At 38.0% G+C, this 11,693-nt stretch overlaps 1 protein-coding gene and 1 long non-coding RNA gene across 2 annotated transcripts; one reads left to right on the forward strand and one right to left on the reverse strand.

The window, feature by feature from the left end:
- Positions 1-3,836: 3,836 nt before the first annotated feature.
- Positions 3,837-5,636, forward strand: LOC147563870 (uncharacterized). The gene is made up of 2 exons (XM_086665163.1): positions 3,837-5,062; positions 5,368-5,636. Exons 1-2 carry the CDS (start codon positions 3,997-3,999, stop codon positions 5,400-5,402), a joined length of 1,101 nt encoding a protein of 366 aa, XP_086521289.1. The 5' UTR covers positions 3,837-3,996; the 3' UTR covers positions 5,403-5,636.
- A 3,139-nt stretch (positions 5,637-8,775) lies between these two features.
- On the reverse strand, positions 8,776-10,894 carry LOC147563871 (uncharacterized). Its single transcript, XR_015237078.1, has 3 exons — positions 10,797-10,894; positions 9,000-9,124; positions 8,776-8,816 (listed from the first exon to the last, which is right to left on the reverse strand). It is a non-coding gene; the product is annotated as an uncharacterized LOC147563871 (long non-coding RNA).
- Positions 10,895-11,693: the final 799 nt, after the last annotated feature.

Consider the following 11,693-nt stretch of genomic DNA (forward strand, 5'->3'; position numbering starts at 1 on the left):
TTAGATATTCTAGGCAAACCAGAACTTCTAATTGTTAGAAGGGAAGAGAAGAAGAAAGTGAATTGAATTGATGTTCTAGACGACCTATGATTATCACTTCACTCAAAACTTCTTTCTTCCTTTTCTAGATATTCTAGTCAAACCAGAACTTCTAGAAATACTTCCTTATTAGATATTCTAGGCAAACCAGAACTTCTAATTGTTAGAAGAGAAGAGAATGAATTGATGAGAATTGGAATGGTTTTGGGTTGTTTATACAGGAGTTGAATGGGTGCATAGTGTCTGTTGGGTTGAAGGGACATATCACTTCATTTTGTGGACTAAACTGAAAGATAACTGAAATCTTGAGTCGGTTGTAATATGGACCGTCGGATCGCGCTAGAAAACTCGGGGAGAACGCCCTCCATCCGATCAATACCGAAGTGTGCCCACAGATGTGAAATCTGACCGTTAGATTGCAGATTTGGCGTAGCCCACCTTGTACCCGACACGGGGTTAACGCCTACCGTTGGATCTCGCTGATCCAACGCGTGTGGCTGCGTCCCGACACTGTCCCGAAAGCATTTGCGCACAACCGTTTGATCTGAAGCAATTCCGCGGAGGGAACGCTTACCGTCCAGATCTGAGCGCGTCCCTGTCGCTCAAAAGCCCCCCAATCTGACTCGTCCAGTTTGGCGCTTTAGTCCCTAATTTGACCGATCTTCGTCCAAACTTTAAACTTGAATTTCTCATTCATCCGGAATCGGATTCGAGTGATTCTTGGCTCTAACTTGAAGAGCTCGACGAGATGAACGCGATGACACGTTCCGTTTTTGAGTTTGACGAGTCGGGTCGAGCCAAAAATGGCTCCGATTCCAACAATAGATTGATCTTTCCTAACCATGAAATGCATAAGCATAAATCATTGATGCCAATGTAAAAAGATTTAGGTATCGTATCAAAGTGAAAGCATACTGACCCATTTTTCGTAGCAAGAATAAGAACTTAGTAACTATATTTTGGCACTCAACTAATATGTGAATCTTACATCAAACAGAGAAATCCAAACTCTATTGTAAAATGCTAAGGAAAACCCTAGAGAAGATCAAACGAAGTACTGAGAACGCACCTGATAAAGCTCGGAGCCTCTGCAGAATAGATGAACTGAGGTCAACTCTTGGAAGCTGACAGAAGAAGAACAGAACCCTTAGGGTTCCGAGTGAAAGAAGTGGCCGAGGAAAAGACTCAAAACCCTAGTTTCAATCGCAAAAAAAAGAAGAGATGGGAGAAGACAATCGAGTCAATCAAATTTTAGGTTACAAAACCCTTGCTCTCGGCTCCTTGTTGTTGTCGATTTGAGAGAGAAATCCTTAGCAGGCGCAATACCTTGAAAGAGAAATCACATAAAGAGATAAAGCTTTGTACTAGCTAGTTGATTATCAAACTTCATGCTGTTGTCAATTCAAGAACTCTCTTCTCCCTCTCTGAAACCCTCTCAAAAAGGGACTCTCTCCCTCTCCGAAACCCTCTAAAAAGCGGACGCAAAAGACAACAGGGTAGCGCGGCGCTAAGGGGATTTAGGAGTTCAAGTTCTTGTAACAGTCTTATAAGAAAACAACCGTTACAATATTCATTACTTGTAACGGGAACCAAGCCGTTACGATAAAATTTATAGGCGCGAGATGGCCGCGCCATTATTTGGGTTTATATAACGGCCAGTTTTTTACATAGCCGTTACAAAAACCCAAAATTACGCGCCAACGGGGGCGCCAACTTAAAATGTTCATTTGTAACGACCACTTAAACAAGAGCCGTTATAAAAGAGATATTTACAACGGCTTTTTTGGTAGCCGTTACAAACAGCCCGTTACAAAAGGTCCGCATTTTTGTAGTGGAAAATAAGTTGAAATCGTACTCGTCACCTCAAGTTTAGAAAATGCCACTAAAACGAATTTCCACATTCTCAAATTTGATGGACACGAATTCTTCCATGCGAGAAACTTCACCTGTGGACTGAGAACAAGAAGCTTATAAGGAATTCATTTTGTTTGTAACGTCATCTAGAAGAATTAACTCCAGAGGAAAATCAAATAGGTCCTGCAATAATAAATATTTCATACTTGCAACAAAAAAATAAAAATAACCATTCCATAAATTTCAAATTAAGATAGAATTTTGTAGGATTATTCTATTTCTCAACCTAAACTTTTCTCTCTTTAAAGTTAGAAATCTTAGGACCAGTATAATTAGCGAGACGAGTTGAACTTTGACTTTTAATAACTTATTATTTACCTTAAGTACTTTTTCTTAATTGCGTTAGAAATCTTGGAACGAGAACAATTAATGAGGAGAGCTAAAGTTTTCTCGATTAAAATTTTCAAATTTTTTTTTTTCTGATTATGTGCTTTAATTTCTTTTTGAAGTTAGAAATTACGGAGCTAGCTAGAACGTAATAGAGGGATCCAAGTCCAAATTCAAAATCCAAATAGTGTAAGTTATCTGAGCTTGAGACTAAATTTATTTTCCTGAAGGAGTAAAATAGAAAATCATATATTATTAGGATGGAACATGCTCATAACTGTCATATCATACTCCTTAAACCATTTGCAAACGAGACTTAAGTTAATTACACTTCAAAGGCGGAAGGATATAACTAAACAAAATTAAAGACACATCCAAAATCACAAGAAGGATAAATGGTGAATTGATCATTCATCTAATAAAAAACATTAGCATTAAGTCTGAATCCGGTTATTGTCTATCTCTCTATAACTTAGAGAAAAGAAGTTCCCTACTTCAACCGAGACTCAGTCTTAATCAAGACAAGATATAGATAAAGTGATATTGAATCATAACGGGAGGAACAACAGTGTTTAAGTGAAAAGTCAATGAACAAATTAAAGTTAAATCCTTTAAAATAACTTTTCGATCGTTCTTTTATGTACATACAATTTTCAACGTATTATATACACAAAAAACTAAGAGAAAGTTCGATCACCGTGCTGTTTACTCACACCCAAGTAGGCCATGTACAAATCCTCATAGCTCTTTTGGTCTTTTTCTTGCGCTTCCCCAATAGCATCGAGGTATTTTAAGATGGTTTCCATCTTCTCCCTCAGCAAAAGTAAATCAATGTAACAATAGAAAACCTTTCGTGTGAAATGGAATCTTCAACATACGTAAATCAATGTACTTTATCATTACTCCAACGTATCGATATTCTCCTAATGGTTGCAATCTTTGTATAGATTTCTTACCCTATAATCAGGTATTGAAGTTAATAATGCTTTCCCATTTATGAATTTTTCATTTGAGTTTTGTCAATCAATTTCATCCAACCATTTCTAATCAGATCATGGGTAGAAAGAGAAAAATCAGAGAGATAGTCCACACAAATGTTATTACTGAAGAAGTGCTCTTTTTTTTTTGTTGAAGATGAAGAAGTGCTCTTTAGTGAAGATGAGTTGAAAGATATGTATGAGGTGAAGATAGAAAAAGATTATTTTGAGGTAGTGTGTGGGTGTACAAGTAAATTTGATGATTCTTGTGGTAAACTTAGGATTAATGAAAATGTTGATCTCTTGATAAGCTGTAATTGTACCATTGGTTGCAAGCAAGTAAACAACCCAGCCTTCTCAAACACATCAGCCTCAAAAAGTAGATCACCATTTGTTAGAGGACACGGTCCCACCACCACTCGGTCACACCACATGGACCGAGTGGATCCGATGTATTTCAATATATTAGGAGATCTTATATTTATCAGATAAGCATTAGTTAGTTTTGTATTTATCAAACTCCATGTACTATCAAACTCCATGTACTATTATAAATAGACAACCCATGTAACAATTATCAATACAACTGAAAGTGTTAATTTGTAAACTCTTTATTTGATCAAAGCTTTCGGTTTCTCTCTCTCTCTCTCGTTCATCTCTCTCGGTTACTCAACCATAATCAAAGAGGTTCAAGCCTCTTCACATGGTATAAGAGCCGTTTTTTTTTTTTTTACGAACAATGACTTCCGCTGAAACTTCTGAAACAGTTCAAACTTCTACTCATATCTCTGGTGGCCCGTTTGATGTTCATCACTCGGATTCTCCTACCACCATTGTTATCACGCCTCTCCTCACAGGCGATAATTACTCCTCATGGTCTCGAGGAATGATCAAAGCTCTACGAGCTAAAGATAAGTTAGGATTCGTTAATGGGTCGATTTCTAAACCCACCGATCCTAACGAATTACATCTTTGGGAACGATGTAATGACTTGGTCTCCAGTTGGCTTGTCAATTCAGTTGACCCATCTTTACGTTCTTCTATCCTTTACAATGATAATGCTTCGGATGTATGGAAGAACCTTTATGATAGGTTTCATCAAACCAACGCTCCAAAAGTGTTTCAACTTAAGAGAGCGATTTCGAATCTCAAACAAGAAGGTTGTGATGTTTCAACCTACTTCACTAATCTAAAAGCATTACAGGACGAACTCAACTCCTTGATGATTACTGAAACATGTATTTGTGGACATGGACGCTCCTTGATTGAACGTACCAATCAAGATAGAGCGATGGAATTCCTTCAAGGTCTTCATGACCGATTTTCGGCTATTCGTAGCCAAATTTTACTCATGGAACCGCTTCCATCTCTCCTTCGCATCCACTCACTCATTAAGCAAGAGGAGGTTCAACAAAACCTTCTTACTCCGGTGCAAACAATGAACGAAGCTGCTGCCCTAGCCATTGGTTCAACCGAGAACCATTCCAACCGTTTTGATCGATCCGATCGTTCTCGTCCTAAACGACCTAGACCATTCTGTGAGAATTGCAAAACACATGGTCATCACATATCAACATGCTATCAAATCCACGGTTTTCCTCCTCATTACAATCAACGAAGTCGACCACGTACTCGTTCGGATCCTATGGCAGCCTCGGTTGGAGATTCAAACCCACAGGGGGTGCCTACAGCAACGTCACTTACAGCTGAACAGTACCAATCTGTTCTAGCCCTACTGGACCAGTCCAAGCAATCTTCAAAATCGGCGTCTACAGGCACCACCACTCACCACATTAACCTAACAGGTAAGCCCTTTCCACTTTTCGGTCCTATCCCTTGGGTTATAGATTCGGGAGCCGCGAAACACATATGTTCATCCCTCTCACGTTTCTCTAATTATTCGGTTGCTCCGCCGGATTATTATGTTCGACTCCCCGATGGTACTCGGGTTCGCGTACTTCACATTGGTTCCGTATATTTTTCCGACACCTTTTATTTACATGATGTCCTTCACATACCATCCTTCAAATTTAATCTTCTTTCTATTTCTCAAATCTCAAAATCTCTTAGTTGTACAATCTTGTTTGATCTTGATTTGTGTCTTTTTCAGGACAAAGCAACGAAGAAGAAGATTGGGCATGGTAGCCTTCACGAAGATCTCTACTTCCTTCGCACGGAGCGTCCTATTTTTTCCGTTTCTAGTCTAGTTACAAAGAGTCCTAGTAGTAGTTCTTATGAGATTTGGCATTGGCGTCTTGGTCACCCTTCTATATCTCGTTTTAAGTATTTCAATTCCAAACTTTCTTGTATGAACTTTAATTTTATTTTGAATAAAGTACCGTGCGATATTTGCCCTTTATCTAAACAATGTCGTTTGCCGTTTCCTTCTCGTATTTCTACTTCTTCTAAATTATTTGAATTAGTTCATATGGACATATGGGGACCTTTTCCCGTTCCTTCCAATTCTGGATGTCGTTTTTTTCTAACCATAGTTGACGATTTTTCTCGTTGTACATGGTTATACCTTATGAGTTCTAAATCAGAAGCACCTCAATTAATTATAAATTTTTTTAATTATGTATCCAATCACTTTCAAACGACAATCCAAACCATTCGTTCTGACAATGGATTGGAATTCACAAATCACAAACTACAACAATGGTTCAACGACAAAGGTATCCTTCATCAACGAAGTTGTACGTATACACCACAACAAAACGGTGTAGTTGAACGTAAGCATCGGCATATCCTCGAAGTAGCACGTTCCTTACGTTTACAAGCTCACCTTCCACTCTCTTTTTGGGGAGAGTGTGTTTTGACTGCTATTTATCTTATTAACAAATTACCTACGCCAATTCTCCGTGGCTTATCTCCCCATGAAGTATTGTTAGGATCTCCTCCGGATCTCTCTCATCTTCGTGTTTTCGGTTGCCTATGCTTTGCTAGAATACCTCTAGTCAAAACTAAGATGGATCCACGAGCTTCGGCTGGTATCTTCGTCGGTTATCCTAAAGATCAAAAGGGTTACCGTATTTACGATCTCACCACTCGGCGTATATTCACTTCACGGGACGTGACTTTTCATGAGGATCGTTTTCCAATGGCGACGAAAAGCTTGGAACAATCGTTACCAAGTGATGTCCCACGACCATTCCTTTCCATCTCGGATAATCCAACTTTCGATTACCCATCGTCTTCTCATCATTCAAAATCGACTAGCCACGGTTCAGCTGATCGTGATACTCCACTGTTAGTCCCGACAGGGGGAGTGCCTCCAGATAATAGCCTTGCGTCCCAGCCCATTAGTAGGCCTATACCGGGAGCGCCTCCAGCACACTGTTCAAGTGAGAATTCGTCTGGTGTGCCTTCAGAAGATCCAATTACAGAACCCACTTCGTCTTCCGACCATTACTCGGGCGCGCTTCCAGCAACCTCCTTGGACACAGATTCTGTTGGGGTGCCTTTAGAACACCCAGAATCCGAATCCTCTTCGTCTGACATTCCTGTCCAAGGACGCCCCATTAGAGACCGAAAACCTCCGGCCCATTTAAAGGACTATGTCTGTTCAACAACCAAGCCGGTTGCATACCCTCTTGAGAGATATTTTTCGATTAACTCTTTTTCTTCCTCTCATCAATCTTTCCTTTCTTCGGTTCTCACAACAACCGAACCCACATCCTTTAAACAAGCTATGAAATCCCCCCACTGGCGGGAGGCAATGAACCAAGAGATTTTAGCTTTGGAAACCAATAACACTTGGTCTATCACTTCTCTCCCACCGGGAAAACGTCCTATTGGATGCAAATGGGTCTATAAGGTGAAATTTAAATCTGACGGGTCTGTTGAGCGTTACAAAGCTCGTCTAGTAGCTAAAGGCTACACTCAAATTGAGGGATTGGATTATACCGATACCTTCGCTCCGGTAGCCAAGTTAGTTACTGTAAGAGTCCTTCTTTCAATTGCAGCCATTAAGAATTGGCCGCTTCATCAACTTGATGTCAACAACGCCTTTCTTCAAGGCGATCTTCATGAGGAAGTATATATGAAACTTCCACCCGGTTTTTCATCTGAAGGGGAGTCAAAAGTCTGTCGTCTCCAAAAATCGCTATATGGCCTTAAACAGGCATCTAGACAATGGTTTTCAAAATTCTCATCTGTCCTTCTCACTAAAGGCTTCATTCAATCTAAAAGTGATTACTCCCTCTTCACTTACAACTCACAGTCTACTCAAATTTTTGTCCTGGTTTACGTTGACGACATTGTCATCACAGGTAACAATGAGATTGCAATTTCTAAACTGAAAATATTCCTCGATAACACCTTTTCTCTCAAGGACCTAGGCCGTCTACAATATTTTCTCGGCATAGAAGTCTCCCGTTCGAAACAAGGAATATTTTTGTGTCAACGTAAGTATGCCCTTGACATTCTCAAAGACTCGGGCCTCACAGCTTCTCGACCCTCTGACTTCCCAATGGAGCAGAAACTTCGCCTCAGTCCAACTGATGGTGAACCTTTAGCTGACCCATCTATCTATCGTCGTCTAATCGGTCGTCTACTTTACTTAACTGTCACACGACCGGATATCACATTTGCAGTAAACAATTTGAGTCAGTTTATGCAAACACCCAGTTCACTTCACTTAGAAGCAGCACATCGAATTCTTCGATATCTTAAAGGATCCCTAGATAAGGGAATCTTTCTCTCAGCAAACAGCTCACTCGAAATCACAGGTTACTGTGACTCGGACTGGGCTGGGTGCCCTTCCACTCGTCGATCTACAACCGGATATTTCACAATGTTGGGATCTAGCCCACTATCCTGGAAATCAAAAAAGCAACCTACAGTTGCTAAGTCATCAGCAGAGGCAGAATATCGGGCTCTTGCTATTCTTACATGTGAGCTTCAGTGGCTCAAATATCTTCTCCTCGATTTTGGTATAGATCACAAGAACCCGATGACAGTTTACTGTGACAATCGGGCAGCTCTTCACATCGCCGAAAATCCTGTCTTCCACGAGCGTACTAAACACATAGAGATTGATTGCCATATCGTCCGAGAAAAGATCAAAGACAACGTTATTGCTACACGCTTCACCTCTACAGACAATCAGTTGGCGGACATTTTTACAAAGCCCCTTGGAGCAGAGCCGTTCAACAACATCATTGGCAAGTTAGGCGTTCTTTCCATTCCCGCTCTAACTTGAGGGGGAGTGTTAGAGGACACGGTCCCACCACCACTCGGTCACACCACATGGACCGAGTGGATCCGATGTATTTCAATATATTAGGAGATCTTATATTTATCAGATAAGCATTAGTTAGTTTTGTATTTATCAAACTCCATGTACTATCAAACTCCATGTACTATTATAAATAGACAACCCATGTAACAATTATCAATACAACTGAAAGTGTTAATTTGTAAACTCTTTATTTGATCAAAGCTTTCGGTTTCTCTCTCTCTCTCGTTCATCTCTCTCGGTTACTCAACCATAATCAAAGAGGTTCAAGCCTCTTCACACCATTGAACCGTGCCAGGAACACAAGCTCGAGTATCATGCTGCAAATAAATAAACAAAATATCAACTGAATTTACTAACTAAGATGATATTGTGTTATATATGAGCATGTATATATTTATGCATGCACATATGTGTAATGTATTTTAACCTAGCAAACACGAAGTGGGGTCACTTATATTTATCATGCATGCATTTAAGACTAAAAGTAGAGTATAGTTTACCTTGGAAATTGATCTCTGAGAGAAATAGATATGTTGGAATCGGATCTCTGACCTCATTTTTTGCAACAATAAAATGAAACTCTGCAGCTCAAATTTGATGACGACCATTTCCTCCTTGTAAGAAACTGAACGCATACATTCCAAAAAGAAAACTGTGAATTTAAAACAAGAGGAACAAATTTCTAAAACAATGCAAAACTATGACACAGAATGAACATACAATGGAAGAAAAACATCAAAGGGAACTATTTCTCAATGAAAACATATGTGTTATATATTGACTTGATGATCTATTTTTTTTATTGCAAGGCGATCTCATAACACAATCAAATTTACATGTAGACATTGTAGAACTCATACCTCTGTAAGATCCTAGTTGTATTTTATCTTTATTTTAGGAGGGAAAATATGTATCGAAACTTATACCAAAATCTAATTCGTACTACGAACAATAAACATTTAAGTAAATAATGGGGAAGATATCGGATATGGTGTGTATTCAAATCTAAATTTTACTCTAAAATAAATATTAGATAGTATGACAATCGACATTGATCTACTTTAAACCTCAACAACTATAATGTATCCAAATCCAAAGCGGATATCAGACAGTAAGAGGAGAGTACTTCGTGTGAGAAACCAAGCATGGCATAACCCTAATTTAGGAGAAATGTTGTGTTTGTTTGTCTACTACTATTCAAAAATATACCAAGAGTATTAGATGTTTGTCTTGGACAAATATCGTCTTAGGCCAGTTGACTGCAAATTGAACCACGTGAAGCTTCAGGTCCAACTCGACCTACTAATTCATTTGCGCAACCCGAAAAATTCTTTGTTAGATATTTGAGTCAGACTAACCTAGTTCACTTTGAGGCTAAAACCCATGCATTAAAGGGGACTCTTTGCACCCCCCTGTCCACAGGTCAGAATCTCTACGCCTCAAAATCCCGACGAATCCGAATTTCCATACATCACGTGGGATAATTGCAAGAGGCAGAATTCTCCATGTATCAAATATTTTCACGATTACGAGGATCAAGTACTTAGTAAGCTCACATCAGAAGATAAGCGTCTCACTCGTTACGTAGCATGGTAATATCTTACCTATTCTGACTGATAATATGCGCATATACTCGAAACAATTACAAGACAACATGTATAGACGGTTGTAGTATACACGTCACCTTATCCCAAAAAAATTAATTTATAACAGTCATACGGTACTCGACGCCGGCCAACAGACAACTCCCTATGACAACACAAAGGGGTAATACTCCACTTCTCAAAAAGATCGAATCCAGAGCAAACAAACACTTCATCTCTTTTACGCGATTCGAGAATAAATAAGGATTTTGATGAAAATAGACTGGATTAGGACAAACTTAATGAAACTTGTTAATATTTTAGCTTTTAAAGTGGAGGTCTTGATTAAGTCAATTTGTTGTCACATGATCATACAACCTTGCAGGTCATAGTTAGGAGTGTGTTTTTAAAATTATACTTTTTGTTTTTATTCTCCCATATTTGTAGCTTTATTTCTCATACTGTGAACTTTTGATTCACAGATAGTTTTGTTTATAGTTAAAGAAAAATGAAGAAAGTGATGCACAACATCGATTGCAATAAAATAAAATAAAATTAAGAGCCCTCAGAGCCCAAATTACTTCATCGAAGTTGACTTCAAACCCAATTCTAACACCTTTTCATAGAAAAATCATGTGAAGGAGATTAAGACGCTAGAGGAAGAAAGATTTAACATAAAACTATATCACAAAAAAGAAAAAAAGAAAATCAAACCTTGATTTTGTGTAGATGACTTTCTTTCTTGTAGCTCTTATTCCAACAACTCTTTCAGCGAAGAATTGATAAAATAGCAAAAATAAAATAGAATTAAAGGATGGAGTGAACATCTAATGGTGATAAAAAAACTCAGTTGGGCATATATAGACATGGTGTCCCGCAAATAACCTTGTTATAGAAGCTACCAAGATTTCCTATTATTTCTTTACCATACTACTATGTAATATGGATTTGGATAGTTTCTTGCCTTTTAAGGATAAAGAGATATTATCTTTTAGACTTTTATCGTTTTACCTTTTAAGAGAAATTTGAAATCTTATTATTTGAAGAAAGATTTAGTTCTTTCATCCACTAAATAAAGAGAAAGCAAATATATACTTTCAAACGAACAATGTTTTCTCTTTCCTCTTAACTTCTTAAATATTCGGAAGGGTAAATTTCTACTTTAAACAAATGAAAGTAATCTGTTATCGAGATCTCGTTGTTAATCTTTCAAAGTAAAAAAGAATTTATTAGAGAAATCCTACTCATATTTTTCCTATCTTTGATGAACATAATAAATATTTAAGTTGTTTGGTATAATGATGAAAAATTATCTATTTTTAACTTCTTACAATTAAATTATCCGAGACACCAAAAATTAAAAATACAATGTCCTACACAAAAATTAACAGCAAAGGAGAAGCATGTTAATGAATAATATAACCTAGTAGAAACGTAATTTTATCTAGCAAGTAGCAACTGCCAACTCACCCCAAGTATGTACTATTGTAACTCAAGGACTCTCAAATTTGTTCAACCTATCTATAGTCACCAAACTAACTATTCATTTAAACTTTATAGCTTTGATTAAAATGTTAAAAGTAAAATTTTATAACGAAATTTGTCTTTTTA

This window comes from Eschscholzia californica, unplaced genomic scaffold (assembly GCF_041429995.1).
Source record: "Eschscholzia californica isolate CP2 unplaced genomic scaffold, dmEscCali1.0.p SCAF_1, whole genome shotgun sequence".
Taxonomy (NCBI): domain Eukaryota; kingdom Viridiplantae; phylum Streptophyta; class Magnoliopsida; order Ranunculales; family Papaveraceae; genus Eschscholzia; species Eschscholzia californica.

Coding starts and splice junctions, on each gene's coding strand:
- LOC147563870 (XM_086665163.1), top strand. CDS start 3,997: ATGACTTCCGCTGAAACTTCTGAAACAGTTCAAACTTCTACTCATATC. Junction 5,063..5,367: donor TCACCACATTAACCTAACAG/GTAAGCCCTTTC, acceptor TGTCTTTTTCAG/GACAAAGCAACGAAGAAGAA.